The 13,440-nt window shown below is 44.1% G+C and overlaps 1 protein-coding gene across 4 annotated transcripts in view; it reads right to left on the bottom strand.

Annotated features, from left to right (window-relative positions):
* Positions 1–13,029, bottom strand: part of PHRF1 (PHD and ring finger domains 1) — a 30,387-nt gene extending 17,358 nt beyond the window's left edge. Inside the window, exons 1-11 of one of the 4 annotated variants that reach the window (XM_083427664.1) lie at positions 12,813–13,029; positions 9,441–9,555; positions 8,010–8,123; positions 6,818–7,065; positions 6,062–6,145; positions 5,327–5,448; positions 4,232–4,332; positions 3,538–3,704; positions 3,237–3,366; positions 1,319–1,443; positions 810–997 (exon numbers count right to left, since the gene is read on the bottom strand). In XM_083427664.1, coding sequence (XP_083283790.1) covers positions 810–997; positions 1,319–1,443; positions 3,237–3,366; positions 3,538–3,704; positions 4,232–4,332; positions 5,327–5,448; positions 6,062–6,145; positions 6,818–7,065; positions 8,010–8,123; positions 9,441–9,531 — 1,370 coding nt within the window. In that variant the 5' untranslated portion in view covers positions 9,532–9,555; positions 12,813–13,029. Of the gene's footprint in view, positions 1–809; positions 998–1,318; positions 1,444–3,236; positions 3,367–3,537; positions 3,711–4,231; positions 4,333–5,326; positions 5,449–6,061; positions 6,146–6,817; positions 7,066–8,009; positions 8,124–9,440; positions 9,556–12,812 lie in introns of all 4 variants that reach the window. The other 3 variants (XM_083427663.1, XM_083427665.1, XM_083427666.1) reach the window with 3 other exon arrangements.
* Positions 13,030–13,440: the final 411 nt, after the last annotated feature.

Genomic DNA, 13,440 nt, shown 5'->3' with positions numbered 1-13,440 from the left:
CGAATGAAGAGGCCCACTATCACTCAAGTTTGTGAATGGGTGAAAACATCATGGCACTCGGTGAAGGAGGAAATCGTTGTCCGGTCATTCAAAAAATGTGGCATTAGCAATGCTTTGGATGGAAATGAAGATGATATTTTACATGAAGATAGCGAAGAAAGTGATCTCAGTGATTGTGAGCAACTGAGCTTCATAAATTCTGACTCTAGCAGTGATGAGTTCTTGGGGTTCACAGAAGACTAGAAGAGTACTCAAACCTTAAAGTCTCTCTTCATTTGTTAATGACAGTGATGATGGTTCTTAATGCCACTGTTGACTGCTGTTCGCTTTACATGGCTGTAATATGATTCTGATATACTGGTTGTTTATTAAATGCAGTAGTTTATACAACATTTGATTCAGAATATTTTTTACTTGTTTTTCTCCTCTAAAAACTACTGTAGGTGCGTTTTTAAAAGCTCGGGCTTCCCCTGCCCCAGCCCTGCGGCTGCGGGGGGGAATAAAAATTTTTTCCTTTATTTTCCCCCCAAAAAACTAGGTGCGTCCTATGGGCCGGTGCGTCCTATAGGGCGAAAAATACGGTATGTCTTCTGATATACTATAGAAGTTTCTGAAATAGCAGGGAAGCAAATGAGTTAAGGAACATATAGAGTAGGCACACTTAAAAGATTAGCTTCAAACTGAATAAGCTTTATAATCTAATTTGGATTTAGCCCCATTTTTCTTCTTTCCTGCCTATCACAGATAAAGTCTCCATGCATTTCTGAACTGCAGTTCTTTGTTTTCTTCTCGTTTGTCATATTTCATACCTGTTATAAGGATCCAGTTCAAAAGGATCTCCAAACACAGAGAGAGAGGCTGCTCCAATATCTGCTCTCATAAGGCCAAGAGAGGGTTCCATTGGTTTGTACATGGAAGGGATTGAAATGCCACGTACAGGCTTGCCAAGACGAAGGGTTTTTGCAATCCGGGAACGAGAAGTCAGCTCAGTTTTCACCTGGGTAGAAGGAGAGCAGGTTAACTTTATGCTCAGAACAGGATTCCCACCAAACACTATGAAAATAGAAAACATGACTATGTATCACAGAAATATGAGGGGTTGCATTCTCTACTCTGCAACCCTCTTAAAGGGAATCATAGAAAGTAAGTGAAAACCTTGGCCAGTAGGCTTGGAGACTGTCTGAGTATATGAAATAAAGTAATAATTAGTCCTAAATAAATAATGCTGTATTACAAGAAAATTGTAACAATGCTCTATTACAAGAAAAGCATAAACAATAGAAAAATTTCTGCATTGGTGAAAAATCCAGGAACATACTTTTATTTTTTTTCCCTTCCTCCGCCTTGCTCGGCGTTTGCATCTCTTAATCCAAGTTCCAGCGCTCTTTTTTCCAGCAGATGACTTGGTATGAGGTTTTTTACCTGCTGATTTCTTTCTCCTCCCTGTATTAGAAGAAGAAGAGAAGAAGAGTTTGGATTTGATATCCCGCTTTATCACTACCCTAAGGAGTCTCAAAGCAGCTAACATTCTCCTTTCCCTTCCTCCCCCACAACAAACACTCTGTGAGGTGAGTGGGGCTGAGAGACTTCAAAGAAGTGTGACTGGCCCAAGGTCACTCAGCAGCTGCGTGTGGAGGAGCGGGGAATCGAACCCAGTTCACCAGATTACAAGTCCCCTGCTCTTAACCACTACACCATGCTGGCTATATTAGGTAAAATATAGAAAGATTTTGGAGCTGGAGATCAGCAAATACAGCCTATAACCTGAATCACTTCTGTAATCTGCATGCTAAATACAATCCATTCTCAAAAGGAAAAGCAGCACGTGTCAGAAACATCACAGCCTAAATTTAAAGAGAGAGAATAAATGAAGATTATTCCAGAGGTGTTCACTCTCTGTTGACCTCTCATTTCCTATGGCTTCAACAAACTGGGATTAATTCAGATGCCCCTGCCGACACTGGTCAGGTTCATGTGTCATGGAAAGCCATAGTCTAAAACAAACTAGTATTTATCGCGAATAAGCAACATGATTGTGCCCTCTGCTAATTTGCACCTGCTTTGCACCACCTTTTTTCTCAAGCTGGGAAAAACAAGCCACCACACTTGGCTTAGGTTACGCAAGAACCAGTGCTTGTGGTTTCTCTCCGACCAAACCACGAGCAGAAGTCAAGGTTTGTTCTTGGCCTACAGCATATTTAGAGGGTCACCAACCACAAGCACTGGTTTCACATATAAAACTAGGTCAGCCACTCTGTGCTTGTTTCCTATCTCTATGTGGGGTGAAGGGAAGCAGGCACAACCAAGCAGCATGCATCAGCACACGGCTCACTCACAGTAAACCATAGTTTATTTCAGACTAGGGTTTGCTCTTATGTGTGAACAAAGCCATTGTAAAGCCACCTGAGGTTACAGACCATATGAAACTAATGGCTGGTCACTTGAATGCCTGGAGCATGTATGGTGCAAGACCCTCCAACCCTGGCGCATCCGAGGGTCCATAAAGTGGCTAGTTACCTCACCAAAAGAAAATCTGTAAGGCGCTATTATGTCAAAACAAACATCTGAATCAATCCACCAGGTTCAAGTGCAGCTGCCATCTGAATATTCATTAATATCCCACACACTTGGTAGCGGTTTTGTTTTTCCCTAGAGTTATTGACAGCTACATAGGGCCTGCTGCACCCACATGAACCAGGCCATACACTTCAATCTTCAGAGAAGGCTCTGCTGCGTGTTCTGCCTTTCTTAGCTGCCTGCTGGTTTTATTGGTGCTGCTCATATTCTGGGCCTTTTGATTGTTGTTTTATGCTTGTCTATTTTGTTTAGCTGCCATGGAGGCTTCACTGTGGAGGCTAAAAGGAGGCACAGAAACAGTTTACCAATAAATAAATGAAATCCACCGACAGCTTGAGTATTGAAACAGTTAGTGATGTCATACTGGGGGAGGGCAGGGAGACAAAGGTTCAAATCCACTGAGAGCCATGAAGCACACATGGTGATTCCTGGGCCACCAAACTGCGGGTGGCAGTGGAAGACAGGAGTGCCTGGCGTTCTCTGGTCCATGGGGTCACGAAGAGTCGGACACGACTAAACGACTAAACAACAACAACATCATACAGCTTCACCCTAACCTACCTCACAGAATTATTTTAAGATGAAAGGGTGGAAAGAGAGCTGTGTAAGCCTCATAACAAATTAACTAAGAACTATCACCACCATTCTTAGCAAATTACCTCCTCTTCGTTTTTTCTTGGTTGTAGTTCGAGGAGCCAGTGGTCTCTGATACACGGCTGTGCTCAGCCCTGCTGCGACTGCATCAATGGTTTCATCAAGAAGGGAAGACATAAGGTATCTTGGTACATGCTAAAAATCAAGATGGGAGATCACAATTGTTGATTTACTACAAAATTAAGGAAGTAGAAAAGCCGCCCCCGCCCCCCCCCCAAGCCCAGATTTCTTCCTAAATCAAACTGTCTCTTCGCTACAATTAGGAGCTTTCTCCACTCAAAATCCTCCCCTCAGAATGTGCAGTACCTGAATTCGCTGTGCAGTTGTTATGCGATTCCTGTTCACTGTTGCCCGCACACGCTCACTCTGACGTGTTCTGGCTATAGCTCGAGTTCGGACACTGGGACGTAGTCGACTGGTGGTAGGGATGACATCAGCTATGAGGGAAGCAACTTCCTCTTCACTCACATGATCTGTTTCTTAAAACAAGATCAGTTGTCAGCTGTGTTTCAACCAGCACCTGAACACCTTTCTAGAGACCTAAATCCAGGCATTCTGCTAAGCCTCCAGAACAAAACTGGCAAGGGTTCTGGAAAAAAAGAAAGCTCCTTAAACCCCTTTGCTTTAGAATTCCCCATGGACAGTGCAATGTTTTCCCTTCCAAGGTAACTACCAGATCCAAACACCAGTTTAGATAAAGAGATGGTTATGGAGCAATGTACTGTTCACCAATGCCAATGCAATGGTGTGGCTGACTCTAGGTGTAACAGGCTTGTACAATCGACATCAACATCAGCTGAAGAAGTAGTGAGATAAAAACGTTTTGTTACCAGTTTTTAACACTGAATGAGTTTTCCTTCAATTATAGCAATATTGATTGGTTTATATGGGAAAATCCTATCTCAATAAAAGTCATGTTGCAGAAGCTGTGGGAAAGTCCTGTTTTCTTGAAGAACAGCTCTCTACAATGCAAAGCTAAGCTACTAAAGAAAATACTTGCCAGCATCAACAGGTACAGCATTTGCTGGTGCACATGGTGGGCAGAACCATTCATCGACAGGTATCTCACTCAACGGAGGATTAAGGCATTCCATGTGGTATCTTTTAAAAAGAAAGAAAGTGTAACATGTTCTTACAGAGCAAGAGGGTGCAAAGCATGTAATATGTAACTGGCCAGACAAAGATCTTTTTTTCACTAAGATGATACATGCAGGAGCTTCCTAACAACAGTAGCGCAGACACTTGTAGAGACATACATAATTATTTTGAGTGCAAAGGAAGTTCTGCAACTCTTTGAAACCTCCTCATCTCACAAGCCTGGCTGCTTATACAAATCTTCAATCATAGCATGGCTCCAAGTACCTCATGGTTCTAGAATAGCACAGCATAGGGCATACATTATGATTGCTCCTATGGAGGTATCTCCCAAACAAGGCCAACTTGTGCCCTATGTTGTGTTCATTGACCTTCCTCTATCCTCTTCTTATAGGCTTTGAGCGGTTCCTTCATCTAGGCACATTAAGGACCACCTCCCACTTAGCTTTAAGTAATGGGCACTTAAATTTAAAAAAATTCCTAGAGAAAACAAAGCAGGTTTTCTTTTGAGCCTACAATAACAAAATTTCATTTTTCTTTTATAGCACGTAAATATCTGGTGGCTGTTTTCACACCTTAAATTGTTTTATAATTTATTATTGCACACTCTGTTTTTATGGTATAAGCTACCTTATCTCAGTGCTGAAGGGGGGAAAACACTACATTTTCAAGTTCTGCCTAAGAAAAATGAAGATCTTCTAGCAACAATGATTTGCTAGCATTCCCCCCTGCAAGAAGAAAAAAGGCAGCATACTCATCAAACATGTCAACCTAGCGGGGTAGAGGGGGTGGTGAGAAGAAGAAATTATGCTATATATTTTTGTGTTTTTATATTGAGAACTGCCCTGTGGTCGTCAGATGAAGGGTGGTATAGAAAATTAATAACATAAAATACAGGCAGCATACAAGAGAAAGAAGCATCTACAGGCCTAATATAGTGTGAAAGCATCAGGCAAAAGTAGCATACCTAAGGAGGGTTTTTAAAGGCAGAACTCCTTACCCATGATCACAGCCATCGCACAGCAACAGGCGATCTTCTCGGTCGCTTCGGCCACACACTTCACAAAAGGTAGGGTCCTCCTCCAGATTATCCTCCTCAGATTTTGCATTCTCAACAGGAATCTGAGCAAAGTTGCACATTTTTAGGAAGTTTTACACTATCATGTTAATAGCTACACTAAGCATAGCCACTATTGCAAACTCAATAGTGTTTGCACCTGGCCAAGCCCCAGTCAACGTCATTATCCGCTTTTGTGCAATGGGGCACAACATTCCTGTTCCCCTATGCTCTCTACATAAAAGCATGCTTCACTGGTATTTCGCCTGCAATACAAGCCACAATGTTCTTAGGCAAGGACTAGAAGACCCATCCCACAGAAAGCCACCATAAAGAGAGCACACACGGATTGGGCTGTGTATAGAAAGGCCCTTCTACGCATACACATAGAAGCCAGATCTCTAAGTGACAGCTGTAGCCTACCCAAAAAACATTACTTCTGAAAATCAGTGTTGGGAAAATTGCATATTCCAAAACCACAACCATTCATTCAAGTGAGCAATTCCCATCAACAGTGCCATTAAGGAAAGGTTTCAAAGCTTTAGGATGGTATCCAGGAAGGGGAAAATTGATATGAATTACGAGTTGAAGGAGAAAGCGGACACAAAAAGTTTTACAAAAACTGCATGAAACATGGATTCTGACTTTTAACTTTTCTTAAGTCAATGGAAAACCTACTTTCTTCAAGATTTCTCCACCCAGGCGCACTCGAACGCAGATAGACTTAAAAGGTTTGCGATCTACTGGACAAGAGTTGGCATTCTGCAAAGAAAAGGAGGGGATGTGTTATTTATTTGATTTCTTACCCGCCATTTACCATAAAGTACCAGAAAGGGTACAACAATAAAATATGCAATTATAAAACAATGAAAACAGCTAAAAATGAAAAATAAAAGTAATTAAAACAGTCCATACTTAAAACCATTAAAAACGATACTAAGGTAAGGGGACCGCAGCAAGCACAATTTTTAGCTAAGGTAAGCCAAAATCTGCCAGATTATGCCAGAGTAGCAATTTTGGTTTTTATATCACCCAAATAACAAGACTGAGAGCAACTAATATTATTGGTATTATAGAAAAAGAGAACAAGGTAATGAACGCATGCACTTTTTAAGGTCTACTGGGTTCACATTATGACTGCAAAAACTAAATGAAGGTTGGGCTCTAGTAGTTCTAAAATGCATAATGGTAGATTCTACTGGTCTAGTTCTTCTTAGCCAGTGACTGTAAATCTGCATTATAACTTGATCCCATACAATGAATCTCTACAAAAATCACAAAGCATTTTGCACAAGATGATCTGAAAATTGCCTCAGGTATGGTATTATTTTTATCAGGTCACATCAAATTATACTGCTTATTGCCTTTGCAAAAAAAATGTAAACAAACTGAGTAAGATAAATTATGCAACAAATTTATCTAAAGAGTTCTTACTTTAGACCACTCGACTATACAATCCAAGCAGAAGTAATGGGTACTACACTTTTCAGGCGTTCCAACAGCCTGGTCCCTGAATGTGTTGAGGCATATTGGGCAGTTTACAGCATCTTCATCATCAGAAGAAAGAAAGCCTCCATTAAGTTGCGGCTTTGCTTTAACCAAATGTGTTGATTGCGTAGCAGCCATTTCCATTTCCTCCTCCTCCTCCTCTTCTTCCTCCTCCTCCTCCTCCTCCTCTGAGTCTTACAAAACAATGAAAGAATTCCTTAGTATTTATTTCCACATAATGCATTTTGGATTGAAGTGCCCTATGATCCTGAAGAGAAACAACAGTCGAATAGATTCCTGGGAGACCATGAATACCCACTTTCAGTGCTAAAGCTTCATAAGGCTGCATTATTCAGAACCAGCAATCTACGGCTATCCCATCTATTTCTATGATTAATCACCAGTGGGCGCACAGTAGCCCAATGCTATATTAAAATTTCAGTTAACTAGCAGTCATCATATGTATGGCTTGCTTGATAGGAAAAAGAAAAACCCAAATAAAGTCACAGTGTTTATCAGGGTATTGTACAGCAAGAGGGAGTGCAATACAGTGCTTAAAGCAGGTATAGGGAACCACAGGTCCTCTAGGTTTCTCTATCAGACTTTTGGGACTCTGCCCAGCCCAGCCAGTACGCATTCTGCAGGCCACATCTCTCACTGGCCCAGCTCTGCGCTCTCCTCTAGTGATTTTACATGTCCTTGAATTGTGACAATACTGCTTGCTTGGATAAAAGAATGGCACACAACCACTCATGGAACACACACCACTGGTATGCAAACCCCGGGAGAAAGCTGCCCACTAGGTAATGTGGCCTTCTGGCTGAAAAGGGTTCCCTGCACCTGGATCAAAATGTTGAGATTGAAGACCAGGGTATTCAAATTCCAGCTCACCCACAAAGCGGATGATTTCATTCTAGGTTGTTATAACCATTCCACTCACATAGAGCATTAATGCTGCTTGAGATCTTTGGAAGAATGGAGAGATAAATATGCTAATGACAGTTTACATTCTATCTCATCTCATCTCATGTGTGAACCATGGCCCAACACGCTATGTCCAGTTAAATAGCTGCTGGAGACAACTTGATTCCATAAAATAGTAATGATCATAACATTGAGATGTTTTTTTTATCATCACCTTCTAGATCTTCATCTTCACCTTCTTCATCCTCTTCACCTCCATCTTCATCAGTATCACCTTCCTCCTCACTGCCCGTGTCATCAGAGTCCCCACTATTTCCATCGCTGCTTTCTTTTGAACAAGAGGAACATAAGAGGGGCAGAAAAGGGAAGAACATGAGTGCTCAGGGCCAACTATCATGTAAGGCAAAGAAAAAACCAAGTCTTTACAAAAAAATCCAACCACCCATTAACATGTAGTACTGGTGGTATTGTGCGTACCATTCCATATATTGTACCATTGTGGTTGTGCGTACCATTCCATATATCGGAAGTGTTTATCTCTTGCCAACATCAAGTAACTACATCTCCACCACCAGGGAGGGACTCATGAAGAAAATAATAGGCAGTAGTAGTGGCCAGTCTCCCTTATAGGAGTTTGTATTAGGAGCTATCCAAGACCATTGGTATTTAGTTTCTGTTTGCATATTACATATGCATACACAAAACTGTATAATCAGTAAATCTATACAAAAACATGGCATTGGTATCAGAAACAAAATTATTCTGAGAGTCTACCTCTATTTTTATTTTCCAACCAGAAAAGAATAGATTTCTATTTCTCATGGCTGAAAATGTGTGTTCAGTGAGCTGTGAAATCTCAAAAACAAAAAGGAAGGGTATGAGCAGGACTTCAAGCAAACAGGGACTGAAGCGTCATTGGAAGCATATTGTTTATCATCCCTCCACCATGAATAGCTGAAACAAAATAAAAGGCCAAACAAAGTGTGTAACATTAACAAATTCACATAGTTATTCTTACCAGGGTATTTGGTTTTCTAAGGAAAAAAAGATAGCTGTTGTTCCCTTACTTCCTCTGCTAAAAAAACCCCAATAGTTGTATTGCACCACACACCAATGTGCATGAGAGTTTTAACAGCTAATGCTTGCAATAGCATTTGGCTGTGTAGGGAATTCTAGCCATCAGTGTTAGCTAAATAAGGAGCCATGTATATGAAGCTTCAGATTGCTAAACATAAGAAAATCTGGAATGATGTAAACAGCCTTCCCCAGGTTGGCACCTTGTTGCTGGAGTACAACCCCCACTCTCTTTGGCCAATGGCCATGCTTACTGAGGCTGATTGGAGCTGTAGTCCAAAACATTTGGAGGGCCTCAGGTTAGGGAAGGCAGATGGTTTCTAAAAAAGACCACCAAGTTGCTTTCTGTAGAAATGTCTTAACATTTATAGAGTAAAACTGCAAACCTCACTCACATCCAAGTTTGAAGTGACTAGAAAATAAATTATGCCTACGCCTAGAGATGTACAGTTGTGAACCCATGAAGAATATCTCCAAACACAAAACCACAGGCCAGTTTTCTCTTGTAAATGCCTTAAGGTTCAGAAGCTCCAGCAGTTTTAAGAATAAGGCTCCGACTAGTTTCAGTTACCTGCGTCGCTGAAGAGCAGTGCAGTCGTTCTTTTGACTTTGCCTACTGCTGCATTCTTGTTAATGAGCTCGTCCTGACTGTCATCATCCATTGCAGGGCATCTGGAACTGGCTCCCTAACAAGAAACAAGATTCAAATTGAAGGCTAACTTTTGCAAATGACACAAAATGCTGAATACATTGTTTTTGACTTTGTACGTGCAACCTGGACCATGTCATTCTCCGGATGACATACAGAAAAAAATTATTATTACGGAACATTTAAGTTACAAACTGAGAAAGAGAGGGAGAGGGGGAGAGAGAGAGAGAGGCAGTTAAACAGGGTATATCTTTTGCAGGAGATGTGGGCAACAGTAATAATCTATATATATTTTTGTGCGACATCATTTCCATGGTGATAGAATGACAGTTGTCAAGATAAAGGTAAAGGGACCCCTGACCATTAGGTCCAATCGTGGCCGACTCTGGGGTTGTGGCACTCATCTCGCTTTATTGGCCGAGGGAGCCGGTGTACAGCTTCTGGGTCATGTGGCCGGCATGACTAAGCCGCTTCTGGCGAACCAGAGCAGCACACGGAAACGCCCTTTACCTTCCCTCCGGAGCGGTACCTATTTATCTACTTGCACTCTGACGTGCTTTCGAACTGCTAGGTTGGCAGGAGTTGTCAAGATAGTGGGTGTCTAAAAGACAGTGAGCAGGGCAGGTCCAGTTTCACCTTGTATGTGACCAGGTCAGTCTTCTTCCACGAATTATTAAAACACTTTACAGACAACTGCACACCCGTAATGTTTTCACCACATATCAACAAGTAGAAGGCATGTCATATTTCCTAACAGGATTGGAGAACCAGTTAAGCAATAAAAATACTCTTCCAAGAAAGTCTCCTGTCCCACAATTGACCACCCTTGCCCCACAATTAAATTGGATTTGAAAACAATTTGATTCTGCCATGCTATCTGAGAGCAAGCCTGGACCTCCAAGTCATGTTTTATCTGCATCTAGGAAAATACCAATTGCATAGAAATGTTATGCTAATACGTAGAAATATAGGATATTTATTAAGCTATAATTAATTTATTTAGTAGGTGCTAATAAATATGAAATAATTTTCCCCACATCAGGCTGCAGTTACTGGAATAAAGCAAGCAATGCTGAATTTTTTAAGGGCTTCACACATGACAAACTCAGTCTAGGACAGCTATGAGGATCGGTTCTGTTGGTACAGGAGTCAGTTTTGTACAGTTTGGAAACATTGTTTGTTTCTTTATTGATACTGAGCTTCAACTGGGTTGGACCTCAGCCTAACCCTATATCCAAGACTCCATTAACAGGTTGGAACACCTTAACAGTCTATATGAATTGGGGCATGAGTATCTGATGGACCACCTACTTCCACATGAACCAACCCACTTACTCAAGCCCAATAGCACCTGCCTCCAGAGGTCAGAAGGGGTGGCAGACACAGGCAGCATTTTCTGTTACGGCACCCCATTCATGGAGTGGTCATCAGTTATGGCATGTCACTGATGCAATGCTATCCCTCTGGTCTGGCACTTACACTTTTATCTTTTCCAGTGCCGGGCAGACGTTTTTCTTCACTTTTCTTTAAAATAATAATAAAAAAAGATTGCCTGAATTGGATTTCACCCTACTGTGCTGAGTTGTTGAGGTTTTTTAACCACTATTTTGCTATTTTATTGTTTCAACGTATCTGGGGGTAGCAGCACTGAAGGATGAGATTTGTAAAAGTCCTCCAAGCAAACAAAATACATACTTGTCAGGGCTGGCTCCGGGTCCCAGCTCACCAAGGACCAACGCTAGCCAATAGTACAGTATCAAAGTCTTTATTGAAGAATAGTCTCCATTTACAAGTCTCAGCGTCCCAGCCCTACGTCTGGACTTTAGACCGGCGAAGCTCTGTCTGGATCTCCACCCCCCGTGCACCAGTTCAAGACTCTAATCTTACTCCACCTCTTCCTTCTTTCTCTCTTCCTCTGGGTCTTACTACCCCCCGGGGTCTCATTCCTCCTGGACTCTTCCGACGCGGAGCTAGACCCCTCTGACTCCTCCCCCTCTCTTCGGCGGGCTTTAGGACCTGGCTCCTTACCCGGGCTGCCCACCTTGCCGCCCTCCTGTACATTTGAACTTGGCGCGCGCGCGCGTTTTACTTTCCGGATGACCGTTTCCTCGCTCCCTGACGAGGGTGTGGCCACTCCTGCCTCACGTTCTCCCTCTGCCTGCGCGCTCCCTGATCCCGATGCCTTAGACTCCTCCCCCCTACTGCTCTCTGGGGGGGACGCTGGTCCGGATTTCCAGCTGCTACTCTCTGAGTCCCCTTCTTCCCGAGGTGTCCCCCTGGGCACTCCCCTTGCCCTGACCATGGGGGCCCCTTTCTGTGAATCCTCCGAGTCACTGGAGAGACTCAGAGATCTTGGACTACTGTCGCCGCTGACATTTCCTTCCGACTCCTCCCCCTCGCTCTCTGTTTCTTCCCTCTCCAGTGACTCTGCTCCTGAACCCCTGACAATACTTTATGCCCGACTAGTCAGCAAACAGTGGTATCAGTCCTTCCCATGTTACCTTTTCCCTCATAGTGTGGTAGTGGCCTAAGGAGCGGCAAATCAAGTACAGTGGCACCTCGGATTAAGTACTTAATTCGTTCCGGAGGTCCGTTCTTAACCTGAAACTGTTCTTAACCTGAAGCACCACTTTAGCTAATAGGGCCTCCTGCTGCCGCCGCACCACTGGAGCATGATTTCTGTTCTTATCCTGAAGCAAAGTTCTTAACCTGAGGTACTATTTCTGGGTTAGCGGAGTGTGTAACCTGAAGTGTATGTAACCTGAAGTGTATGTAACCCGAGGTACCACTGTACACACCAATAAAGCAAAATAAATACAGAAAATAAGTCTTTGGCGAGAATGTCATCAGGTGCAATGCAAGACTGTTGCATCAGGCAGAAACGGGCCACTCATTTTTGAATTCTAATACCGGTACTTATGCCTGGGATGGGGGGGAGGGGCGCTCCAAATATTTTTGGACTTCAGCTCCCAGCTTTCCCACACCACGGGGCCACTGGGAGCCCAGTAACAACTGGAAGGCCGCCGGCTCCCCATCCTTGACATAGGCCACCCACCGGACTGGGAAAACAGAAAAGCGGAACGCATCTTAAAATAAAGAAGGAAGCGCGGAATTCTCCAGCGAGCAGCCCAGCGCAGCCGCCTTCCTCGCCCGTCACCGGGTCGTCGGTTCCGGGCAGCGGATGCCTCTCAAAGACCACCATCCCGGAAATGGGCGCCACCTCCGCTCGCCCAGCCAGGCTCCCTGGTCTGCCCTGGAGGCCCCAAAGGATCCTTCCCTCCCCCCTCCGCTCACCTGCCAGGAGGGGACCCCACAAGGCTATGTAGACCGGAACAGGAGAGGAATGCGCACGCGCACCGGCTGCTTTTTTACACCCCCCTTTTTCCGCAAAGGAACGCAAAGCGGAGCGCGGGGCAGGGGGAGACAGGCGCCGCGTCGCAAAGCAGGACCGCTGTGAAGGCCGAGAACGCCTCCGGAGCCGACCCGGAAGGGAACGCGCAGATGTTCCGGGTTACCCGACGCGGCAGGCGGCGAGAAGGGCTGTTCCATTTCGAGGCAAAACGCGGGGGGAGCAAGGGCGGAAGAAGAGGCGAAGTAGAGCGGAAGCCCCACGGAGCCACGGCGCAGTGTGAGCGCCCGGATTCTGCTCCAGTGCAGTGGCTGCGATTGGGCGGCGCTGTTTCGCCGGGGCGAGTTCCCGACACAGCGAAACGGTGGGCGCAACGCGGGCTCGCTGCCTGCGAAACTGACGGCGCTGCTCATCGCAGAACCGGGTCATTTTCAATCTCGGGTCTCGGGAAAGACCCTTGTTGACTTGAGATTTCTGGCTTGGGACCTCCTCAACCCGGGCATTTTTGCATTGATTCGTTGATCGAAGCTATGCACCGCCTTTCATCCGAAGATCACAGGGCGGCTCACAACA

Source organism: Podarcis tiliguerta (assembly GCF_965153285.1).
Source record: "Podarcis tiliguerta genome assembly, chromosome: 1".
Lineage (NCBI taxonomy): Eukaryota > Metazoa > Chordata > Lepidosauria > Squamata > Lacertidae > Podarcis > Podarcis tiliguerta.
The sequence above is the reverse complement of the archived record's forward strand: the minus strand, read 5'-3'. Positions and strand labels throughout refer to the sequence as shown.